This window comes from Mesoplodon bidens (genome assembly GCF_964165515.1).
Source record: "Mesoplodon bidens genome assembly, chromosome: 5".
NCBI lineage: Eukaryota > Metazoa > Chordata > Mammalia > Artiodactyla > Ziphiidae > Mesoplodon > Mesoplodon bidens.
The window spans coordinates 102,258,982-102,284,957 of NC_138161.1; the positions used below are offsets into that span (position 1 = coordinate 102,258,982).

A 25,976-nucleotide genomic window follows, 5' to 3' on the forward strand; every position below is an offset into this window, starting at 1 on the left:
ATGAGTTGCTTTGTGTAACTGCCCGCTGTGGTGGGCACTATTTTACTGGTGCCTACAAGTGTTTAAGGAGAGGCATTATAGTAAACAGTGGAATGCATGCCAATTGTTTTTATTTATGATGCTTATTTGGAGGACAAGGCCAGCCAGCATTTGGCCCCAGGAAGAAGCTTATGGCTGCATCCATATCATCACTCCACAATGCGGCGGAAAGACTGGATAGCTGGGGAAGCTGCACCCCAGTCGATGGGCTTCCGGTACTCCTTCTTGTCCAGGAGGTACTGCCTGCCACGGTAGTTGGGAAGCTCGTAGAAGATCCACGCACCCTCCAGCACCTTACAGGAGTGGACCTCTCGCATGTGAAACTGCTCCATGATGGAAGGGCAATCTTCAGTGGTTTCATACATCTGACCATTAAAATCCCCTTTCTCAAAGATCTGAATCTTATACTGGCCTCCACTAGACTAAAAAAACAAAGGGGGAAATGAACAGCAAACATTAGCGAAATCAACAGCAGGCCAGGAACTCAGAGAACAGTGAGGTTTGGGACCCATCATCTTGAAAGTGAGATGATCTGAATGCCCATCCCCACTGTGTACTGACTGAAACAGCTGACGTTCAATAAGAAAAACAATTCCTTAAAATATACAAGAGGTAGAGAAAGTACTATGGAAATAAGTCACGTAGTCTTGTGATGAACTGACCTAAGATTTTATTGAAGCCTCAGCAGCCAACAAGAAACAACTACCCATTAAGAGGTGGGAAAATCTTAAGAAAATTCTTTCACATAAAAGCAAAATGGCAGGGGAGGGGGTAAGAGACAGAAAGAGAGAGAGCACGCGCATCCTCTGCAGACTCACCAGGTGAACAGCCCTGCAGGAGCTGAGGCGGTCATTGAGGCCCATCCAGTGCTGGTACTCAGAGTAGTCACCCCGGGGTAGGATGTACATGTACCCAGCAAAGTTGGGCCTTTCATACACAGCCCAGGTGCCTCCTTCCACTCTAATGGAGTTGCAGCGACTCAAGTACATGTGGAAATCTGCACAGTCGCAATCGCTGTCATAGTGGCGGCCTTGAAAGTTTTTGTCTTCAAAGAAAGTAATCTGGAGCACAGGACAAAGTGGAAAAACTGAGGGGTTAAGTGGCTGTGTTCATAGAAAAATGAAAATTATGAACATATTCCCCACTTTAGGAATTCCTTTCTCCTCCATTTTGAGGAGAAAATATCTAGTTCTACCATACCTCACATTTGCCTTCTGGCAGACAACTTTAGTTGTTAACAACAGGAATGAGCACTTTCTGAGGGCTTAAAATGAAGCAAAACAAAAGAATGCTCTACTGTAAGCCAGCATTTTCAGACTCAAGCTCATGGCTTCTTTCTCACTGTACTTATGTAATAAATGTTCCACTTTTCTATCTGTCCCAACGACACCTACTAGACTTCTTCCAAGGGCAAGGACCAAGCCTTATTTCAGCTATGGACCCTTATACCCTGCACTTGACAAACCCTCAACAAATGCTAGATGAAGATGAGTGAGTTCCAAATACAGAAATCCATTCTAGGTGATATGGAAGAGATATATAGAGAAGAAGAAAACACAGACCTTAGCTTTAGAGCTTATTTTAGATGGATATAGAACATACAGACATGAAAATATATCATGTGTTCTGTATTATTATTTTGTTGCCAACAAAGTAGCTGCAAAGCAACAAAATGACAAGGCAAGAATGTCCTTTGCTTCAAACTCTTACCAAGTTGCATCACAATCTTTGGGGTAAACCTCTGAAGCCTGTGATGGCACTGGGAAATATGCCTGGGAATAGCCCTGAGAAACGGGAAATACTATGCCTGGGCTCTAGAGCTGCATCTCTACAATCAGCCCTACTATTTTAGTCAAGCCACCTCTCAGGGCTCCAGCTTCCCATCTGTCGAATGAAAGGACTGGACTAGATTCGAAGCCCTGGCTGTAAAATAAAACTTTTCTCTTTGAAACAGGCAACAGAGTTCCCGGGAAGTCCCAGGGATTCATGATGCAGTTTCTGAAAACCACTAGACCAAATGGACCACAGAGTCTGTCCCTTCTTGTTCTGTAATTCCACATCCAAGATCAATGCCAGGTTATAATTTAAACTGAAATCACAGGTGTCATTGATTTGAGCAGTTAATTCCCTGGTGTTGTGCCGCCACCTTGTGGCTAATTTGCTTTATAGGTTTAGAAGGAGAAAAACCATGTCAGCCATTTCAGATGAAAGAAGCAGACAGAGCCAGTTATCTGGAGAGGATTTTTGAGGAGAGGATCTTTGAGGCAAGGATTGAAGGATAAGTGGGGGGTTTTCCAGAGGCAGAGCAAAAGGGACAGCTCGTTTAATGGAATAAAGGAGTGGAAGGACATGGCCCACTATAGGGACAAGTAGTTCATCAAGCCTGGTGCAGATTGAGCATGTGGTGAAGTGTTAGGAAATAAAGCCAGAAGTGACACAAGAGCCATGCTAGAATCCCTCTGGTGATGATGTGGGAAATGTAATGTAATGGTTTGTACCTAGAAATAGCTGATTGCTATGGGCGGAGGTGAGAGATGCTGAGGACCAACCACAGGCAACTGCAATGTGAATGACGATGAGGACAGTCACAAGAAATGAGGATTTGGTGACTAATTAGCTGCAGGGAATGAAGGCAGACACTAAAAATAGTTCGCAGCTGGGCCTCATTCTTTTCTACGCAGGTGAGCCTTTCTACATAGCAACCTACTAATAGCTTTTCCTTCCACTGTGAACTTTCTCCTTCCTGCCCTTCCCATTTCTCTCAACTATTCCCTTTCCTGTTCCCTAAAAGGCTCCTTACCCTTCCTGCCCCTAAATCACCTACTTCACCTCCTTTCTTCCCTTCCCACAGTCATCTCGATCTCTTCCTGCTCCCTTTCCCATTTTAGCACAGCACAGATTTAGATACGTGGTACAGGTGAGAAAACAAAATTGCAGGACCACTAGTTAAATCTGGGTAACATTATCCACTGCAGAGGGTTGTTCTGAGGGTCCGATGGCACAGTGCCAATAGAGCAATTTTAATAGCTGCCTCATGATTTCCAATAAGCTTTCGCTACAACTGTTAGAGATAAAGACGTTAAATGACTTGGCTAAGGTCATTAGCTAGTTACAAGTTGGTTGCAGGCAAACCAGTGGACAGCAGTGCAGACTCCTGGTTAGTAATCTGTTGTTCATTTTATTTTACTTCATCTCCCTCTGTTGTCTTCCTACCTGCACAGCTAACTCTGTTCAAAATATACCATTTACTCTTAGCAATGGAACAAGACCAATTCTGAATCTCACAGGCTTTTCTCAAAACCTGTGGCAAGATCTTTACGAAAACCAAGGTAAACTCTCTAAGAATGGATAGATTCTAAACTTAATTAAATTTACCTTTGGTTTTTGGCCAACTGTTCACCAAAAAAGAGGCTCTGCAAAGGATATGCCATGGGAAATTAATATCATCTTTCTTCCTTCATTGTTTCTCACACTTACTACCCTCTGCACACTTACCTGACTGACTTCAGTATATGAAAAGTGGAAATATATATGATTTTTTCCTTGCTGTCCACCTTTCCAGCAAACCAGCCAACCATCCCAAGGTTGAAACAAAGCACTAGCATTGCCACAGAACCATTACTGAGCTCCAGGGCCAAGCTCTTCTTTCAGTAGCAGACCTTCCAAGTTTCAGGGCCCAGAGAATGTTGCACCTTTACTCAATCTCCATTTGTAGAAGACCATGAAATCCACTTTATGGTCAGCTGAGAGGCTGGGACTCTTGGACAAAAAATTTTGTAGAGAAGGCTAAGAAATATGCAGGAGATTTTCCTAGAAGTTATTACAAAATTACTCTGCCAAGTTAATTTTTTGAAAAATAGCCTACTAATCCAATATAGCAGAGGGGAAAATGTCTTGACTATTCCACAGGTAACAAGAACAAACTTAGTAAAATGCATTGCTTTTGCCCAGCCCATAACTCTTCTGAGTAAACTGCTAGCAAGACAATGAGAAAGGGAGAAGAAATAAAAAAGTAAAAGATAAATTACTATTACTATCTCCTTTGGCTTAGCAAGCAAAAGTTTTTACTAAGTCAACAGACCAGCTACAAGAAATAAAAGAGTGCATTACTCCTACACTGGAAATCATTGAAAGTGGGGCTGTTCTGTAACAACCTTCCCTCCAGGCACGTGGATAGCCCTCTAAGGACTTCAGATGCTTTTTAGTGGGATTTTCATGGCATATTTTTCAAAAACCTCAGAGCACTAAAGACACTGTCTCATTTTTCTCCCCAAACCTTCTGGATGCAAATACGACTATTAGTTCTATTTTCCAAACGGGAAAAAAAATCAGGCGCTCAACAGTTATGCAACAAGTTAACAGGTGCCTCCTGAAAAAATGCAATGGAAAGTGCCTGACATTGCCTATGTAGTTTTTGTGCCAAGGTGGTTAGTATGAATCTAAACATGAGAAAACAATTAGACAAGTCCAGATGTCAGGACTTTTTATAAGACACCTGGGTTTGCACTTTGAAAAATGTCAATGTCTCACAACGACAAAAACTAGGGGGATTGCTCTATATTAAAGAGGCTAAAAAAAAAGAGGCTAATGAAACTTCACACCAAATGAAATTCATGACCCTTGACTGGATCCCACATCAGGGGAAAAGCCAGCCATGAAGCACATTTTTGGGAGCAACTGGAGGAAATGTGAATATAGTCTAAATATTAGGTATTATATTCTGATAAATCTGGGGAACCTGATAATGATATGATGTTTATACAGGGAATGCCCTTGATTTTAGGATATACATGCCTAAAAACTTAAGGCAAAAGTATAATGAAGTCTGCTATTTATTTCCAAATGGTTTAGTAAAAAGAGAAAGAGAGACAGAGAGAGAAACCAGATATGGCAAAATGTAAACAATTGGAGAATATAAGTAAGGGACATACAAATATTCATTTACCATCTCTTACTTATTCTTTTAAGATTCAATGGGCTTGAACATTTACACAGGAAAACATTAGGTGGAAAAATCAGGGACCAGAGGCTTTGCTTTAGACCTACAGCCAGTGAAGAACTAGAAAGAGAATGAAGGTGTATTCCCTCATGCCCAAAGAGAATCAATTTCCAGTCCAACAATCGTGAATCATATATTTTAGAGGCAATTTTCCTAACCTAAGTAAGCAGTTTTGGGGGGGAAAGGGATAAGAGTAGCAGCTGAATGAAGGGGATATGTAGGATTTAATTCACTTGATTGGTCCATCCGTTTTGGCCACTTAGAATATTAATGGTTGATGCTAAATTTCACAAGACAGATTTTTAATTGAATACTGAAAGTTTTCTACTCCACATAATCCTCTTATCTGCATGTCTTATTCCTGTGGAAATACAGAGATTAGTTGCTGGAAGGCAGAAATCATGACGATATTTACACATTACATACCTGTACAGTATTCAACATAGTAAGTACCACACATGAAGATAAACCCTTAATAAATTATTTGGTAATTCTGTTAGAATAGAAAATACAATAAGCATGCCTTAATCTTTTCTTCAATCAATCCCAGCCTTCTAACCACTATCATACTCACCTCCAGGTGAAGAAACAAAAGCTTTTCTCCATGTTTCTTTCAATGTATCATTAGGTGAAAAAGTGGGTAGGCTAGAAATCAGCATGACCATTTACTTACCTTGGTTCCAGCTTTAGACATTTTTGGTGCATAGATTGGTTTCCCCAGTGCTGAAATCCAGGAATAGCTACAGAGAGTTAGAGGCACAGAGACATTTATACTGGGTTGGTTTCAAATCAAACATTTGCTTAGTCAAGAGAATAGGATCCAAAAATTGAGTCAGTCATTTAGAGGCTATTGATGGTTTCTAGAAAAACAATCAGGATTATGAAATAAAGGAAAGCTTCAGTACCCTCTTTAATGCTTACCAAGCCTTGCTGCATTATAGACTTTGCTGACTCAAGACACCAAAACCCAGCCAAATTTTTCAAAATTGAAAACAAAAAAGTTCCTCTTACTTGGGCAATTTGGTTTTCTAGCAAGCAGCCACCTTGAAATCCCCCATGTCTTTTTTTCTTCAAAAGAACTTGCAGATGAGTAAAAAAAACCACCCTCTAATTCTGAACAGAAGTGAAACATGTTCCAAAGCAATAAAACTGACATGACAACTAAAGGCAATGCATGATCTTGTGTTTGGAAAAAAAGTCAACACAAGTGACATTTTGGGGATAATTAGAAAATTTTAATACAGTCTATATATTAGGTACTACTAGTGTGCCATTGTTAAACTTCCTGAATTTAATCATATGTACTATGACTATGTAAGAGAATGTCTGGTTTTAAGAAATACATGCTAATGTATTTAGGAGTTAAGGTCCCAGATGTCTTCAACCTACCCTTAAATTGTTGAGCAAAAATAAAATAGTAACACTATATAGAGGGTTGGTAAAGTGAAACTGGCAAAATGTTAACAATTGGTGAATCTAGACAAAAGGCATGTGGGAATTTACATTCCTGCCACTGTTATTTAAGTGTGAAATGTTTTCAAAACACACACATACACCCAAAAGTTCCAGTCCACAAGAAAGGGTGCTACAATGTGTAGCCCGAGAGACAGAAGGTTACTGTGGAAATCCTGAATTTGCAAAGGTTTAGCTAAGCCCAACTTGCCACCTGCTAGGCGGCATTTCTCTGCCATGATATCATATTGGAACCTGTGTAAGGAACAGTTTTTGGTGCTTCATATACCTCTGATTTTAGGAATGAGATTACATCTTACTGAAACTCAAAGAAACAACAAATCAACTGTTCTCCATTTTAATTTTCCTGGTCAAATATATTCTTCTCAAAAGCCCAACTTCCTCATCTTTCCCCTTAACAAAGCCTCCGGCAAATATTTTTATAAATGGGATACCCCTAAAATATATTTTGGTCAGCCAGAAAATGACAAATGTGCCTTGATATGAAGACTGTTGAGTTACAAAGTATTAAGTTATATGCTTAGTTTTCTGAACTTTATAAACTTTAAAGAAAGTATCTAATTAATACCATTAATTTCATTAAACAATAGCAGTTTCCAAAAAGACACTTCTATTATTCCAGTGTTTCTTTATTTGGTAATGCTCTCCTTGCTTGAATTTCATCAAGCAAGTTTAAAATAAAAACTCCAATTATAATTAAAACACATTCTGAGGGATAATTTTCATTTTAGAAATAAGAGATCAAGCGCTTTTAGATATAATTACTAATTAAATGGCCAAAGAGCATATGAAACAATGTTTATCAGCAATCAGATTCATTAAACTGGTAACTGTTTATCTTAAAGAACATAGCTTTCCCATCAAATGTAAACTTTATTTTGATATAACATCACAGAATGACATTGGAAATCTTTTCTAAAATTAAAAGTAAAGCTTTATCTTTTTATTGAAAGGAGAAGATTACATTTTAGAGTTTGTTCATTGAAAATTTAAAGCAGAAAGTGAAATGAAAAATAAAGATTTTATACAGTTTCATTGTTGCATACTTTAAGGACTAAAATATCTTTGTATAAAATCTTTCCTGCTATATTTATACTCCAAAAATCATACTTTCATTCCAATTCTTTTCTAAAAGGAGTAGTAATTTCCTTTTAAATAGTTACAAAGAACTATAAAACCTATGCTCAATCACTTTAATATTAACATATATACAATGCCTTCATCAACTTTTTCATTTTAGCATCACAAAATGAGCCTTCTGATGTTCTATAAACTATATGTTTATATAATAGAAGTTTATCTAAAATTCAATGTAAATAGTAGCAAATGACATTGGAAGGAAACTTAAGGAAAGGTCTTAAATAGGAAGAAAAATACCCAAAGTCTCTTAAGCAGCAAGAGCACCTTCCCAGTTTAGTTTCAACATGTGCACCATCTTGCATTCATCCTCATGTTTCCAGGGCCCTGAATATGAAAAAAACAAAACAAAACAAAAAAACTAACTTTTTTTCACCTTCGTGTAAAAATAGGAAAAAATCCTTTTCATAAAATCACATAAATCGGTCAGATGATAATTTAGAGTGATAAAATATGTGAAGTTAAAAGTTACATTCCTTTTCTCTGAGGGTCACATTAGTTCATAATAGAAGAAAAGAAATTCATACATAAAGTAGCAGGCTGTGGGGTTAGTCTAAAGTAAGATCTTATCCTCTTATAGTTCCCATTTCCTTTGTATAATCTTCAGATTTCCAATTCTTAATCTCAGTATTAACTATTGTAAAATTCTTTTTTTATAAAAAGTAATACACACTTTGAAAATGTAAACAATATATAAACAATAAAGAATAAGTTTATGCAGTTTTGGAAAACAGTTCAGCGGTTCCTCAAAAAGTTAAACATATGATCTTGCAATTCTACTCCTCTGCATAGTATACTGAAGAGAAATAAAAACATCTCTACACAAAACTTTGTACACGAAAGTACATATAGCAGCATTATTCACAATAGCTAACAAGTGGAAGCAACTCAAATGTCCATCAACTGATGAACAAATAAAGTGCGGTATATCCGTACAATGGAATAGTATCCAACCATAAAAAGGAATGATGTACTGACACATGCTACAACATAGATGAACCTTGAAAACATTATGCTAAGTGAAAGAAGGCAGACACAAAGGCCACATATTGTATGATTCCATTTATATGAGATGTCCAGAACTGACAACTCAAGCGACAAACAGTAGAAGTTAGAAGTTGCCAGGGACCAGGTGGCAGAGGAGATATGGGGAGTTGGAGGAATTGGGAGTGACTGTCAATGTATACGGGCTTTATTTTTAGGGTGATGAAAATGTTCTGGGTTTGTTAAATGGTGATGATTGTACAAACTTGTGAATATAATCAAAGCTGCTGAATTCTTCACTTTAAAAAAGTGAAGTTTTGGGCTTCCCTGGTGGCGCAGTGGTTGAGAGTCCGCCTGCCGATGCAGGGGACATGGGTTCGTGCCCCGGTCCGGGAAGATCCCACATGCCGCGGAGCGGCTGGGCCCGTGAGCCATGGCCGCTGAGCCTGCGCGTCCGGAGCCTGTGCTCTGCAACGGGAGAGGCCACAACAGTGAGAGGCCCGCGTACCGCAAAAAAAAAAAAAAAAAAAAAAAAAAGTGAAGTTTATGGTATGTGAATATCTCAATAAAAATTAAGAGTAAGTTTTCTTCTACCCTAGACACCCAGTCTCATTCCTCAAAGACAAACACTGCTAACAATTTCTTTATATCCTTTCAGAAATTTTTAAGGCATATAACTAGCATAAAAATATGTGTGATTATCCCTTTCCTTTTTTCAAACACACGAGGCAACATTTTACGCCCCCTGACAGCTTTCACCATCACCCCCTAGAGGTCATTCAGGATCAGCACATGCGGGTGTGCTTCATTCCTTTCAAAGACGCATTCCGTGGCATGGATGAATCAGTTCATTAGGCACCTGCCCTCTAATGAGGAGCATGTGGCTGATTTCCAGCCTACAGCTATTTCAAACAATGCTGCAATGAACATCTCTTGTATATGTATGTATGTATGTACTTATTTTTTATTGGAGTACAGTTGTTTTACAATGTTGTGTTAGTTTCTGAACATCTCTTTTAAACAGATCTTTACATACATGAATGTATCTGTAAGATACATCTAAGAAGTGAAATTGCAAAGTCAAAGAATGTGTGCATTTTTAATTCTGATTTTGTCAAACTATCCTCCAAAAAGGTTGCACAAATTTACACTTTCCCCAGAGGTAAGTGAAATGTCTTATCAGTGTTGTATACTATGTTTTTGATCCTTGCCAGTGTGAGACATGAAAAATAGTATCTTACATTTCTTTAATTTTAAGTGAAAGTGAGCATCTTTGTGTTTGTAAGTACCTTTCTGTGAACTACCTATTTATGTCCTTTGTGTTTTTCTATTGTTAGTGTCTAAAGATACTTTAAAATAGCAAAATAAGCTAATTTCTATTTAAAAAAAAGAATACTATGTATTTGGATTAAATAACTTCCAATAAATTTGCCTGTATCCATGTTCTCTTCAATTGAATCTGTAGGTCTCCTAGAGTTTAGTATTCAAATCTTCATTTGGATTAATTCTGGTAATTTATTAATGCCCATATGTATAATTAACAAAGATTAGCTAATTTATTAATTGATTTATGTGTGGGATTATGGGAAAGAGGAAAAATGTGTCAGAAAGGGTAAGACTTAAAACCATATATGGGGAAGTACAGAACAGCTTTGGACGGTATAATGTGCCAGGCAAGAGACAAAAAAGACAAATTTGGCTATTATATTTGCCCGTAACTCTATAGGCTCCACCTGAATATTTTGCTTGGCCTTCTCACTATAAAATGTGGTATATATGGGTGTGTAAAAATCTGTATATGCTGGTGAGAGCGGTGGAAAAAATCAGCAATAGTTGGTAACATAATATTCTGTGTGTTTTTTTGGTATGCTTGTAAGATCTCCCCCAAATAATTTGTTTTAAGTGCTCTCCATTATAAATGCCTACCAGTGTTTTGATGAGGAAGTCTTATCCTGCTGCTTGTTTGGAGCCTGCTGCAGGGGGCACAAGACTGTCCAGCTGCTGATGATGTCCTGTATTAATCAACCACTCATAAAACTTGTTTTCCACAAGTACCTGTAACTGCTTCCTTTGATCCCTAAAATTGCAAAAAGAATGTAGCAATACTAATTCATATTAATTTTACTCCAAGTGATTATAAAATACTTTAATGGGATAAATGTTAGATTATTTCTAGTTATCCATTTGTTCTCTCCGAATAACTGCTCTGTTCAGTTCTATACACTGAATCACCACCACCACCACCAAAAAAAAGATTGGTCAGATACAATTTCCTCTTTGTAAAAACTTATCAGTAATTAAATATTTTGTTCTACTGTGGTTATTCACTCAACAGATATTTACTGAGGACCAAGTGATGCTGGGTAGTGTTCTGACTGATGAGGATAAATGTGTAAAGAGAAGAGAAATGGCCTCTGTCCAGGCAGGTTTGCACTGCATGATTCTAGAGGGCACCATTCACATTGTGACCTATGTAGTCTGTGCTCCTTGTGGACTGAATATTCTAGTAGGGGAGATAGGTAGTAAATAAAATAAATATGTGTATGAACTTAAGTAGTTATAAGTGCCTTGGAGAAAAATAGAGCAGAGTAGGGAAATCAAGAGTATTTGGAATGCTAATTTAGAAAAAGGATGGACAGAAGCCTAAGATGATGCATAAGCAAAGATCTGAATGAAGTGATGGATTAAGCAAAATAAATATCTGGAGAACATTCCAGGCAGAGGAAACAAAAAGTGCAAAGGCTCTAAAGTGAGAGAAGATTTAACATGTTCAGGAAAAGCAAGAGAAGAGAAGCTCCTGACAGCCAGGAGCTAGCTTAGCACCACCAGCTAGGCCTAGGTGTAGCTGGGATCTGGCCTGCTGCTCTTCTGTTGAACATAAATAATCCCATAGCACACCAACAGGGGACAAGGCCACTATGCGACAATGCTAGATCAAGGCAAAAAAACCCTCATTCTATAATCATATCTCAGGTTCAGACAAACAAAACCATTTTGTGGTCCAAACCACAAAAATGACCGAGCATCATCCTTTCCTGGCTAAGGAGTGACTGCTGTTTCTTTACAATTATAGTTTTAGCCCCTTTATTCCCTCCTCTTTAATATAAAAATTATTACAATACCAAATCATAGAATTACCCTCACTTCCAGATTGCATCCAACCCACAACAAAACCTTGCTTCCTACACCCCTCCCCCAAATCACCTAACAGCCAAAATCCAATTATTAGTTCTTTTAAACACACTTTGATAGAGATGAAACTAGTTCTCTCCCTCCTTGTAATGAGTAATAAAATCCAACTTTATTCTACAGATACGTTCCTGGTGGTGTTTGGCTGGACGGCAATGACTAAGTAACACTATAGTATGGTGGGAGGGAAGTGAATGAGGAAAAGAATGGCAGAAAATGAGGCAGAGAGGGCCTGGTAGGTACTGTGAAGGTTTTATATTTTATTCCAAGTATGATGGGGACCCATTAGAGGGGAAGGAGCAGGGAAATGACATCATCTTATCACTTTAAAAGGATCGTGTTGGCAGTTTCTTTTCAAATTATTCAATAATTCTTCTGTCTTCCCATGTTCCCAAAGTTAAATTGCATGCTCTTGCTGGTTTCTAGTGTTATCATGGATCTCATCACTTGAACATGCTATGATTCAGAGTCAATATTTATTAAATGCTTACCACATTCCAGATTCCACACTTGTGTATAAGCTTTTCATATGTGTAAGAAAATCTTGCCATCTAAATACTAGCAGCATCCAAACAACAGAATTGCTTTAAAAGAACGTTCTTCCAATGATCCATTTCTATATCACATCGGTAGAATGATTATATTATATATGACAGTAGTTCACAGAAAACAGTAAAGACACTCAGAACCCAGGTTCCGGAACCAGGCTGACTAGGTGTGAACCCTGGCTCCTGTGTGACTTTGGATAAATTACTTAAATCTCTTGGTTCCTCAGTTTCCTCATCTGTGATAGGGAACTATTAGTAAGAATAAATGAATTAATACATAGAAGGTGCTTAGAACAGTACTTGGCACATAGTAAGTGCTCAATACATATTACCTATTATTATGGTCATCAGCACTATTCTGCTAAATTGAGAATGACTGATCTGTAGTATTAGTATCCTGGTGGCTCAATCCATGAGATACAAACCAGGTGGAATGTTTGTAACAGATAACAACAGTATTACTACAGTGGATTCCCAGGTAAAGCATGAGTTGTGACTGTTACTGATGTTTATGTTTTTGGCAGGTAGCAACTGTTTTAAAGAATCTAAATGCAACTATGTAATTATATATTATATACTTCCTTCCCTAATCCATATGCCATAAGAATGCATCCAGAAAATAGCATGGCTGGATCAAGTCTTTTTTCAACTATTTCTCTTAGAATGAAGCTAATGCTAATAGGGCAGGCCTCAGATATTGTGGGTAAACAATCTCACCCAGAAGATGTGTCTCACAAACTCATCACTAAGCAGGGTGCCTTACACTCACATTACTACACACAGTACAGCACACACCAACCACTACAGTGTCTTACACACACATTGTTACTATAAGTTATCTTATTAAACTTTTATATCAATCTCTTCAGGTAGAAAATATACTTTATATATGATATAGCTAAGAGCTAGACAGGTCAGATGACACATTCAATGTCACACAATAAGTGGCATGATCTGTACTAATTCCTGAGTCAGAGTACTTTCCACTACAATATAGACACAGCTATCCAAAGAACAACACTAATTTTAACATCTAATAAAACCAAGAGATCTAATTAAAATAAGCATGTTTACTTACACATCAAGTCACAGTTCTGGGTCATCAGAAATAGAAACATTTTTAGAATGGCTAATTTTCCAAGATAATGACAACCAGAAGAAACAACAACAAACAAAAAGACTGATACCAAACAAATGGAATCCAATTATTAAAGTAATAGTTTTTCTAAGTCTCAAGGACCAAGACATTATCAGAATATAGGACATTTCATGTAAACATCCTAGAAAAGAACTTGATACCCTTTTCTCAAACTAGCTCCAGCTCCCTAATGGACAATGCTGTAGAAGAAGCACCCCTCCATCGTTCAGTACTGTTTCCTCTCCTGATATCTCTAACAAATAAAATTTAATTAAATACCAAAATACTTGTATAGACAATAATTACTTATTCTGAACATCCACTACTTTTAAGTTGTGTATGCTATTCTGTCCAGAAGAAAACTGATCAAATGTTTCTAAACTGGGCTCCAATTTTTGGAGTATCTTTAATTTTCTTGTCTTTTTTTACAAAACCTTGCACCAAGTCCAGCCTCCTGTCAAAGCATTTCTGGTCTCCACCCCCTTCATCTCCACTCTAGTCCAGTTTCTTAGTCTAGAATATTGTAATATCACCCTGACTTCCCTCTTTCAGATCTAAGCAGAGGATCTTCATATGCGCCAATCACATTTTTTAATCTGCCATAGCATCTAATAAAGTGGTTTGCCTATTGTAGGCATTCTATAAATGTTCCTGAATAAATGAAATGGCTTTCAACCCATTGTTCAAAACCCTTTTATGGCTCCTATTACTTAATTCCACTTAAAGCTAACCTTTATTGCCTGATATTCAAGATTCTACATAATCTGGCTCAATCTACCCATCCAAGTTTAAATATCATTATCCATAACCAGAATCTTGTTTCAGCAAATGATTTCCAGGACACCTGAAGTCTGCTTCTGCTTCCACATCTGCTCCTCTAGTGCTGTTAAAAGTATGCTGCCCAACCCTCACTTCTTCTCCAAACTCTGCTCATTTCTCAAGGTCCAACACAAATTCTATTTTCTCCATAAATCTCTGACCACCCACACTGATGTTTTCTGAATCTTTATATATGGTTTATATATAGCGTGTCCCTGGCTTCTAGAGTTCAAAGATCAAAACCCTTGAAATCAAATTTTGTGGTGGACATAATAAACTATAACCATCTACTATCACAAGCATGTTATTAAAAATAAAATATTTTAGTACCCCCAAAGTAAAAAGTAATTTCAGAATAAAAGACAGTATTCTAAATTGACTAAATTTAGCATTATTTTAAAATACTGTACTTATTTTTCACATTTTACCATGGATTAGGAAAGCTCTGACAAAAACTGGCATTAGTCCATGGACCAGCATTAGGAGTCCACCCTTGCAAGTCTGCCTGTGCAGTGGTGGAGCCAGGAAACCTGTATTTTCAACAAGCTCTTTGGATGATCCTGATGCACAATGCAGTTTGAGAACCACTAGTATAGCGCAGAGAAGTAAATTAAAAACTAAAACCAATCTATTTATGATTGACCTTATATATGATCTTTCATTCATATAAATCTTATATCTGCCAGTTAAACTTAAGCTACTTAAAAGAAAGGAATCTAATACTTGAGTATCCACTTGCTCCCATCTCCCAACCAAACTATGCCTGGAATACTGACCTTAGTGAAAGACACACTATGTCTTTTTTATTTCTTTAGCACAATTATAAACATGTGCAGATTAATTTGCTTTCCCATGGAGTTTTACATAAGACAAATTACTACTTTTAGAAAATACTCACTTTGTCAAATGAGCCTCCTTCACAGTTTTCTGCCAGGTCTGTATCTTTTTTTCTCTTTGGTCCAGTGCTTTCTGATATGCAGATGGAAGACCCCCAGGTATCTCTGTTGTGTCCCCTTCCATTTCAAAGGGAATAATAAACACATAGAATTCACACGGTGCTAAGAGTCGGAAGACACTTGTGCTGCTGTTCTCTCTGCACACAATCATGGGATTATCCCAACAGTTAGGCACTGTAGCAAGGCCAGTCCTGGCCATGTGGTCCTCCAGCATTGGGTAATGGGTATGAAAGGGGGCAAAAGTTACTCTCTGGTTCCCAGAGAGAATAAGTGGTCGTGTAGGAGTCAGAATGTGAAAGATGCAACCTGTTGTAGAAGAGATGGACAGACGATGGCAAACAGCAATGACTTTAACATTGTCACAGCTGTGGAGATGAAGAGCAGTCTGTACAGGGCCCAGGATGAAGGTGCTATTCCTGCACTTCTCAATTGTCACAGATCTGAAAAATGAGGTAAATTCCTCTGAATAAGAATACGATGAAAAATATCTGACTACAATATTATTCTCTGATGGCAAATAAAAGGACAAATCCTGGTCCAAAGAAAACGTCACAACATCAAAACACTTATGAAGACTGCTTACCGTAAGGGAGACAGCAGATATACAAAAGTCTCGTTGCAACGATGAATCTTTACATGTGCCCCCACCAGAGTATCTGAGCTCTTGGCCAATGTCTGCTTGTAAACCTGGCTCATCACCACCAGGCGGTGCATCCTAGGGGCCACGTGAGTATTACAAGCAATCTTAGCTCTTTTGGTCGTCCCTTCAACTATTTAAGAAAAATATAAATCAAAGAAAAACAATCAACCATACAAGGTTACACATGTCTACATGTATACATGTCTAAAATTAGACCCATGTGAGGTTTAAAAGAATGTTAGATTTGGGTGCTGGGTATGCTGTATTATTCTCTGTCTTTTTCTGTATATTTGCAACATTTCAAATTTTTTTGTTTAAAAAAAAAAAAAGGTTAAACCTACAATCCATTCAACATTGCCTATAGATCTAAGATTTTTTCATGCCTACCCTTGAACTTAAGTAATGTGCCTAAGGCCATATGGCTAGTAAGTGGCAGAGCTGGCCCAACTCAAATAGTATCTTCTCCAACCAGCCTTAATTTATCATCCCAACTCTTAAATAATCTCTTTAAATTGCCATAATACTAATTCTGAACCCCTCCTAAGTTACTTACCCCATCATTCCATGAATTGTATTTGGTTTCAAGTCTTTACTCCCAGGATCATTACTAACTGAGAGCACATCTTCCTCTCGAGCATGGTGCCTTAAACACAAACTCACCCTCAAGAAATCTGTGCAGGCTGCCCTCCTAACACAGTCCCACCATTACATCATTGCCTTCTCAGACTGTACTTCCCAGAAAACCATCAGGATACCCTTGTAAAGAAAATTGGCCAAATGTGGAGAGGTCACATAGTATGCTCTTCTTCTTTTAAAACAATTCTTATTGTTTCCTTTTATTAGAAAATATATGGCTACTGTAGAAAAATTTTAAATACTAGTAGTAAAACAAGATAAAAATTATTTGTAATCCTACTATCTAACATGTTTTGGTATAATCCTAAAAGGTCAGATGTCCTTTTTCCTCCAGTGCCTACCCTAACAACGTTTAAAAACTTACTTATATTCTTTTACCAACATCGAGAATTATGTAGTATCTCCTGTATATTTGTAGGAGCCTTATATATCTGAGAATCTGAGCTCACGCTAGAGCAATAGCTTGGTTGCATATAAAATACTTGGATCACTGTAGATGTTGCTCAACCATTTTCTGGTTTTCAGAATTATAAACATTTGATATGAAACTGATTTTTTTTTTTTACACTTGCACGGAAACTATTTTTTCTTTACCTTTGAAACTCAGAGATTGTGGAAGTATATTCTAGTTTTTTCCCATTAATTTTGCTTGGCCTTAGTACAGGTACCTACTTCTCTTTAAACTTCTATCTGGGCCCCTCTTCTCTTAAAACTTATATGTGGGCCCGAAGAAGTCATACAGTACCTGAACCTATCCCTTTAGCCATCCCTGGACTATCAGGAATAGATACATTTGCAACCAAAGCGTAATTCTCTCTACTATGAATTTAAATTTCCAATTTAGAAATAGCTAGTCTGCTTGTGTCTGTGTATCTAAAAAAGAACCTCATCTTTACACCAACTCTATGAGGTTGTAACTATGGAATGGCCAATTTCTGGTAGGGTGCGTAGAAAATAGGAAAGCTTCAAGCAAGTGAGCATATGAGAGTGAGAGGGGAAAAAGAGTCAGAAAAGAGAAGAGCAAAGAAAAGGACCGACCGAAGTTGGAGTTTCTACTAACCGCAACCAAAACAACCTGGACTAATGAATTAAGTCTCTCAGACTGTTGCAGCCTTGAGAAAAAGTCATATACAAAAGAGACGTTCCCTTTTTCTGTTTTATAGTAGCAATATTTTTTAGGTCTTCCACAAAAGACATGTGATCATTAATACACCAGAAAACACTAGGTTCCTTAACCTGTCATTCAATTTAATATAGATAAAAATATTAATAAATACCTTGGTGAGCCCAAGCCAATTTCTTCCCAGACTTGAGGCAAGCAGATATACCAAATGGATTCCCAGTTAAACAGGCTCTCAACCAGGCTTCCAGCTTGTAGAAAGAAAAGGCCTTAGAGGTCTTTGAGAAGCCACTTTCTGCATGTAGTGGTTGCCACAGTGCAAGTTCATGAAGTGGATGTATCTTCCTGGCTCCACTCACTGTACCTTCAATAAGAAAGCTGAGTGCTGCAACAGCTTCTCGAGAGACTAGACTACTATGGATCGAATGAAATGATGCAGTGAGTTGTTCTGGATCTACAAGCAGTTCAAGGAGATCCGACAGATGATCACAGACAAAAGCTTGGTGACTGTAATCATTCCAGTTCTAAAAAATATCAAAAGAAAGCACTTTTAACAGAACAATGAGATTGAAACTCATTGTTTCAACAGAACAGTAAGACCTGAGACTTTTATATTCTAATTATTTTGTACTTATACTTGCCTCATCCTCCCAAAAGCATTTAAAGTGGCTATATAAACCTTATAAAGATTTTCTGTGCACGTAATAGGTATAAACAGATTCTCTCTCTACCTTAGAAAATTCAAAAGTAATACTAGTAGCTAACCCTCAGTGTGTGCCAAGCACTGTTATACAAACTTTAACATATTTATAACTAGCAACAGTCTTAGTATAGATGCTATTACCATGCCCATTCTACAGATGAAGAAATGGAGATACAAAAAGGTTCCGAAACTTGCCCAAGGTCACACAGCTAGTATTAAATATTCTAAAAGTTTCAGATCAAACATAAAAATAACCGCCTCAGGGCTTCCCTGGTGGCGCAGTGGTTGAGAGTCCGCCTGCTGATGCAGGGGACACGGGTTCGTGCCCTGGTCCGGGAAGATCCCACATGCCGCGGAGCGGCTAGGCCCGTGAGCCATGGCCGCTGAGCCTGCGCGTCCGGAGCCTGTGCTCCGCAACGGGAGAGGCCACAGCAGTGAGAGGCCTGCATACCGCAAAACAAACAAACAAACAAACAAAAAACCCGCCTCAGACATTCATTTCATGAAGCAGTAGGTTTCTTTTTAATTTACCTTCTCAAATTACCGAAAGAATTTCAAAATCTAATGATACAAGGCAACTGATCTTACAGTAACCAGATTTAAGAGAAGTTATAACCTTGGGGGCTTCCCTGGTGGCGCAGTGGTTAAGAATACGCCTGCCAACACAGGGGACACGGGTTCGAGTCCTGGTCTGGGAAGACCCCACATGCTGCGGAGCAACTAAGCCAGTGCACAACTACTGAGCCTGCACTCTAGAGCCCGTGAGCCACAACTACTGAGCCTGCATGCTGCAACTACTGAAGCCCGTGTGCCTAGAGCCAGTGCTCCACAACAAGAGAAGCCACCACAATGAGAAGCCTGTGCACAGCAATGAAAAGTAGCCCCGCTCGCTGCAACTAGAGAAAGCCCGTGCGCAGCGACGAGACCCAACACAGCCAAAAATAAATATAAATAAAATAAATAAGTTAAAAAAAGAAAAGAGAAGTTATAGCCTTGGGAATAAGCTTTGAGTTGGCAGACGTACCAATAATTTGGCTTATTCATTTGACAGATATGTGATATGAGCAGTGTTAAGTGATGAATTATGCAAACTAAATAAGACATAGTTCCTGTCCTCAAGGAATTCAGCAACTATGTAGTGAAATGACAATATAAACAAATAACTATAACACAGTGGGATGAGACCTATAGCAGAGATCTGTAAGATGATCTATGAGCATGAGAAGAACAAAGAACTCCATTTGGGGAAAACAAATCTTAGTGGAGCGCTGTTTGAATAGGTTCTTGATTGACGCTGGTAGTTATGCAAACAGAGCAGGGAAAAAAGCATTCTAGGCCTAGGGAACAGCAACTAAAGGCCCATAGGACTAAAATCACCTGCTGTGTTCAGAGAAATGGAAGTTCTGGGTGGGGTGTAGGGAGCATGCTGGGAAGTGGCAGGTAAAGGTAAAATGGTAGGTAGGGACCAGTCACGAAAGGCTCTGTATGAAATACTAAGATATCTGGACTTTATTTTGTGTGCCAGAGACAAAATAAACTATTTTTGTAAATAGCTATAGCATTTTTCTCTTTAATAAACTCTCATTTGGATGCCAAAGAACATTTCAAAGCAGAGCTGTCCACAGCCTCACCTGCTCTTCCTCCCTCTTGCTGCATCTCCCTCCCGCACGGTAAGTAGGCCTAAGAAGGCTCCAAACAGTGCAAGATGAAAACAACAATGACAATGAGAATTCACTGATGGAGTTCTGACAGGAGATGGATACAACGGATCTGTATTTTAGAAAGTCCAGTGTAGTAGGTGGGCTATAGATTAAAAGCAGGATGACCAAGTAGGATCTAATTATAGAAATCAAAGCAAAAAAAAAAAAATGACATTAGGGCCTATATAGAGGAAGAAAAAGGATAAATTTTATTTTGGCTGCACCTCGAGGCTTGCAGGATCTTAGTTCCCTGACCAGGCATCGAACCCAGGCCCCCAGCAGTGAGAGCACTGAGTCCTAACCACTGGACTGCCAGGGAATTCCCAAAAAAAGGACAAAATTTTAAAGAGTTATTTTGAAGGCAGAATCAGTAAGACTTGACAACTAACTAGGTATGGATGGTGATGGATAAAGCATGGGTGGCTGGTGGTAACTTTCACTGGAATGGGGAGTACAAGATAATTCAAGTGAAGGGAGATTCTATTGTAGGGACATACAGTCATCTCCCAAACTGAAGTACAGGGAGACCTCATCAGAACTGGAACTGGAAAGCCATCTTGAACCTGGTTCTCTCTCAGGTCTCTCTGCATGTTTGTTCCATTCTCTTCTTTTTCTCAGAGTTGCTAATCCCTCATAACTCCAGGTCACTCACAGATGTGGTAGCTATTCTGGTCCCAATGCCACATGAGCTACCAGCAAATACCTATCATCAACTGGGTAATTTCTTCAATCCCTGGGGTACTGATTGGGCCAGATCATCATTTCAAATCAGACCAATTTCAAATACATACCTAGGAATGGGTTATTCTAGCCACGTGTCCATTCCTGGTCCAATCAGTTGCTGGGAGAAGTCATGCTATAGCACAAACTAAAGTCACCATATACTGGTGCTTACGATGCAACAAGTCTCATGCTATATATTACTGAATTCTCACAGCCATTCAGAAATAGGAATTATCATCTCCATTTAGAGAAAAGAAGCCAAGCTAGAGAAGTTAACTGAGTTGCCTACAATCATGCGAAATCAAATTCATTAACATTTGCAAAAATGGGAATGCTAGTAAGAGTAGAGTGAACGATTTGCCTGAAAATTATCTAAGTGATTTTTGTGTCGTTGACGGAACTGAAATCACTTCTCTATCTTGATTAAGATTGCACACATTGATTTCGTTTTATGATTAGGAAAAGAAAGAAAAAACAAAACAAAACAAATCAAGCCAATAAACCTCTGGCTTATATAAGTAATTCAAAGTAATTTTTAATGAAGGCAAACTGTCTCCCTCACAAATTGTCCCTTTCAGAGAAAGAGATCATAATTTAAACAGTACCTTATTATGACAACTGGATTTTTCAGTCAGGTCAGGAGACTGAGATCTGTGTCTGGGACTAGGCCACTCTTCTCCAATCAAAGATGTCCTCAGGGAGACCTTGTTTAACTGTTGTATATATAAGAAGAGCAGAAACTGTAGGGTGTCCACTGAAAGCTGTCCAAGAAGAAAATAAATGATGAACCCATGTCTTAAAACAACATCAACCACTATTAGATATAGTAACTAATAGATATAGTAAAAGAAATTCACAACAGTGTGCTGATCCTAAGAAGACAAATGTGGAAACGTTGCTAGCATTGGATATGTATGTCTCTGATACCCAGATGTAGGAGTTTCTAAAACTAATTAAACTGGAGTCACTTACTTTCTCAGAAAGCTATGTAGCATCTATGGCCATAGTCATTCTCTCCCAAAACTGATGAAGTGGAAAGGATGAAGTACATGTTTTTTTTTTTTTTTTTTTTTTTTTTTTGCGGTAGGCGGGCCTCTCACTGTTGTGGCCTCTCCCGTTGCGGAGCACAGGCTCCGGACGCACAGGCTCAGCGGCCATGGCTCACGGGCCCAGCCGCTCCGCGGCATGTGGGATCCTCCCAGACCGGGGCACGAACCCGTGTCCCCTGCATCGGCAGGCGGACTCTCAACCACTGCGCCACCAGGGAAGCCCCATGTTTTTTTAAAGTATATTATTTCAGAAGTTGAAAATTACAGTTAAAAAAAAAACTTAGTAATCTGAATAAACAAACAGATGAAAGAAAGGAAGAAGGAAATTTAATCAAGACACAGAGGTTAGTTTAACCTGATCACAGACTTATCAAGAAAGTTCAGGATATCAGTGCAACACCTGAAACTGTACGCAATTTTTTGGTGTATATGCATTTTGTGGGGAGTAGGCCTCAGGTTCTCATCAAATTCTTAAAAGGGTGTTTGACTTAAAAAAAAATACTACGGGTCTGACAGATGTTAAGTCATTTCTTATTTGAAGAAGGGTGTGGTTTGAAGCTCAGGATTTGAAGCTCATGATTATCTTCATATACCCATTCCCATACACATACAAGAGAGGCAAAAAAGTGAAGTAATACATATGGGACTACAGCTATATTCACCCTGATTCCCAACATAGCTAAAAATCAGTATGCCTAGGGAACTTAAAAATATGGATTCTCAGGATCACCTAAACCTACCAATTCAATCAGCTGTCAATGTGGAACCTCATGAATCTATATATTTTAAAAAATTTTTACTTTTTTTTTTTTGTTTGTTTTTTGTTTTTTGCGGTACGCGGGTGTCTCACCATTGTGGCCTCTCCTGTTGCGGAGCACAGGCTCCGGACGCGCAGGCCCAGCGGCCATGGCCCACAGGTCCAGCCGCTCCGCGGCATACGGGATCCCCCGGACCGGGGCACAAACCCACGTCCCCTGCATCGGCAGGTGGACTCCCAACCACTGCGCCACCAGGGAAGCCCTACTTTCTTTTTTTTTTTTTTTTTTCTTTTTGCGGTATGCGGGCCTCTCACTGTTGTGGCCTCTCCCGTTGCGGAGCACAGGCTCCGGATGCGCAGGCCCAGCGGCCATGGCTCACGGGCCCAGCCGCTCCGCGGCATATGGGATCCTCCCAGACCGGGGCACGAACCCGTATCCCCTGCATCGGCAGGCGGACTCTCAACCACTGCGCCACCAGGGAGGCCCCCTACTTTCTTATTTAAACTTTTTGAGGTAACTGCAGTTTCACATGCAGCGGCAAGAACAGAGAGATCCCATGTACTTTTTATCCAGTTTCTCATCTTGCAGAACTATCATACAACAGCACAGCCAGGGTATTGACACTGATGCAGTCAGGGTACAGAACACTTCCATCCACGCAAGGTTCCTTCATGTTGCCCTTTTATATATAGCCTTTTATTCATGTGGCAATCCAACACAGGGCATCTGGTTGGATGAGTCTCTAGGCTGCTATCATCTAAGCAATGACTGAGGGATCTAGGCATCTTCTGTCTTTTGGAGCCACTATTATACTAGTGGCTCCACTTCCCACCCTGCCTCACCCCTTCTTTAGCCCCTAACCACTTATCTGTTCTCTATCTCCGTAATTTTGTCATTTCAAGAATGTTACATAAATGGAATCATACAGTATGTCACCTCTTGGGATTGACTTTTTTCACTCAACGTAATTCCCTGATTTTATACATACTCCCATTTAACAATTATTTGTTATATTATCATTATTCCTTCATATACCTGCCTCTCCATGAGACCGTAAGATCTTTCTCTTTTTCATTTTTATATTCCTAGTAACTAGCATAGAAACTAGTACATAGTAAGCACTCAAAAAAATTGGAGCTTCTTGAAGGTTTTATTCATCTCTGTATCCACAGCACCCACTACTGTACCTAGCACATAGTAGGCACTCAATAAATGTTTAATTAATGAAAACTATAATGTCCTTCTCCTCCTGGTTGCTTGCCAAACTTTTTTTCAATCTCCAAAACCTTGTTTAGATATTACACCATGTGGTAGAGACTGGCTAGATGCTAACTAAATGCCTTTCCTTCCTGAGCACACAATTAGATGGCATTTCCCAGCCTCCTTTGAAGTTGCATATGGCATAACTGGATTAGTCAATGGAATGTGGGTGGGTTTACATATATTGCTTTTAAGCCTCCTGAAAACTATCCCAAAGAAATGGAAGTGAAGGACTCAGGCCCTAGTGGGAATGGCTGTGGCAAACTGTATTTTACTTGCAATTGTTCACTTCCTCATCCTCCAAGAGGCTTACACGGCCCTTCCCATGGCTATGGGATTTCCCTGCCTCCTGTGAGGTAGTTTACTTCCCATCTTATTAATTTCAGGCATGGACATGTGACAAAGCTTTTGGCCAATGGAACAAAAGTAGTTGTAGTTTATGTCACACCTGAGCAAAAGTTTTAAGAGGCATCAAGACTTTTCTCCTGCTCTGTTGCTCTTCCCTTCTATCCCAAGAATAGACATGACCTACATAGAAGCTGTTTATTCAGCCTGAGTCTCCAAATGGGCAGACACATAGAGCCACAGCCTGGAAAAGAGCCATAGCTAAGGTGCAGCCTAAATGTAAAATAAGCAAGAAATAAACCTTAGTTACTGTAAGCCACTGAAATTTCATTTTTGTTTGTTTTTAACCTAGTATAATAGTGGCTCCAAAAGACAGAAGATGCCTAGATCCCTCAGTCATTGCTTAGATGATAGCAGCCTAGAGACTCATCCAACCAGATGCCCTGTGTTGGATTGCCACATGAATAAGAAATAAACTGTTATTGCACCAAGCCACGAAAATGCTGGGATCACCTGTTACTGTAATAGCCTATCCTGATTAATATACTTTCTCTGTGAAGTCTTTCCTTATCACCAGAATTAATCATTCTCTTCTCTATTCTATTTCTGTACTTTATGCATACTTTTATTGTACATTCCACACTATTAAATAGCACTTTTTAAACTAAAGTATACTCAATTTACAATATTGTGTTAGCTTCAGGTGTACAGCAAAGTGATTTGGTTATACATATATACATATGTAATATATTTATATATTTTTTAATTCTTTTCCATTATAGTGTATTACAAGATATTGAATATAGTTCCCTGTGCTATACAGCAGATCCTCGTTGTTTATCTATTTTATATATGGTAGTTTGCATCTGTTAACCCCATACTCCTAAATTACCACTCCCCCTCTTCCCCTTTGGTAACCACAAGTTTGTTTTCTATGTCTGTGAGTCTGTTTCGGTTTTGTAAATAAGTTCATTTGTACTATTTTTTAGATCCACATATAAGTGATATCATATAATATTTGTCTTTCTCTGTCTTACTTCACTTAGTATGATCATCTCTAGGTCCTTCCATGTTGCTACAAATGGCATTATTTCATTCTTTTTTATGGCTGAGTAATATTCCATTATATATATACATATATATCATATATATATATCAAAATATATCACATCTTCTTTATCCATTCATCTGTTAATGGACACTTAGGTTGCTTCCATGTCTTGGCTATTGTAAACATGCTGCTGTGAACATTGGGGTGCATGCATCTTTTCAAATTTGAGTTTTCTTTGGATATATGCCCAGGAGTAGGATTGCAGGATCATATGGTAGCTTTATTTTTAGTTTTTTTTTTTTTTTTTTTTTCTTTTTGCGGTATGCGGGCCTCTCACTGTTGTGGCCTCTCCCGTTGCGGAGCACAGGCTCCGGATGCGCAGGCCCAGCGGCCATGGCTCACGGGCCCAGCCGCTCCGCGGCATATGGGATCCTCCCAGACCGGGGCACGAACCCGTATCCCCTGCATCGGCAGGCGGACTCTCAACCACTGCGCCACCAGGGAGGCCCCTATTTTTAGTTTTTTAAGGAACCTCCATACTGTTTTCCATATTGGCTGCACCAATTTACATTCCCACCAGCAGTGTAGGAGGGTAACCTCTTCTCTACACCCTCTCCGGTATTTATTATTTGTAGACTTTTTGATGATAGCCATTCTGAACAGAGTGAGGTAATACCTCAATGTGGGTTTCTTTTTTATTGGAGCATAG

General features: G+C 38.9%; 3 protein-coding genes across 6 annotated transcripts in view; all 3 read right to left on the reverse strand.

Moving 5' to 3' along the window:
• On the reverse strand, window positions 1-7,972 carry CRYGS (crystallin gamma S). Its single transcript, XM_081235663.1, has 4 exons — window positions 7,889-7,972; window positions 5,712-5,778; window positions 858-1,100; window positions 1-461 (listed from the first exon to the last, which is right to left on the reverse strand). The coding sequence occupies exons 1-4, from the start codon at window positions 7,951-7,953 to the stop codon at window positions 189-191; spliced, it is 648 nt and encodes a 215-aa protein (XP_081091789.1). The 5' UTR covers window positions 7,954-7,972; the 3' UTR covers window positions 1-188.
• RFC4 (replication factor C subunit 4) overlaps window positions 1-25,976 on the reverse strand; it is a 243,151-nt gene that overhangs the window by 6,335 nt on the left and 210,840 nt on the right. The window lies entirely within an intron of this gene.
• The window catches only part of TBCCD1 (TBCC domain containing 1), a 21,507-nt gene continuing 3,419 nt past the window's right edge, over window positions 7,889-25,976 (reverse strand). For 2 of the 4 annotated variants that reach the window (XM_081235658.1, XM_081235661.1), the window contains exons 3-7: window positions 21,410-21,565; window positions 17,836-18,202; window positions 15,866-16,052; window positions 15,225-15,722; window positions 10,574-10,709 (exon numbers count right to left, since the gene is read on the reverse strand). In XM_081235658.1, the coding sequence (XP_081091784.1) occupies window positions 10,580-10,709; window positions 15,225-15,722; window positions 15,866-16,052; window positions 17,836-18,202; window positions 21,410-21,565 (1,338 nt within the window). In that variant the 3' untranslated portion in view covers window positions 10,574-10,579. Of the gene's footprint in view, window positions 7,976-10,573; window positions 10,710-15,224; window positions 15,723-15,865; window positions 16,053-17,835; window positions 18,203-21,409; window positions 21,566-25,976 lie in introns of those variants that run through there. The other 2 variants (XM_081235659.1, XM_081235660.1) reach the window with 2 other exon arrangements.

Excerpts from the sequence above, each read along its gene's own strand:
- CRYGS (XM_081235663.1), bottom strand. The coding sequence starts at position 7,953 with ATGCAAGATGGTGCACATGTTGAAACTAAACTGGGAAGGTGCTCTTGC. Across the intron at positions 1,101-5,711 it reads TGTCTAAAGCTGGAACCAAG|ATTACTTTCTTTGAAGACAA; the intron begins GTAAGTAAATGG and ends CCTGTGCTCCAG. Across the intron at positions 462-857 it reads CCTGCAGGGCTGTTCACCTG|TCTAGTGGAGGCCAGTATAA; the intron begins GTGAGTCTGCAG and ends TTGTTTTTTTAG.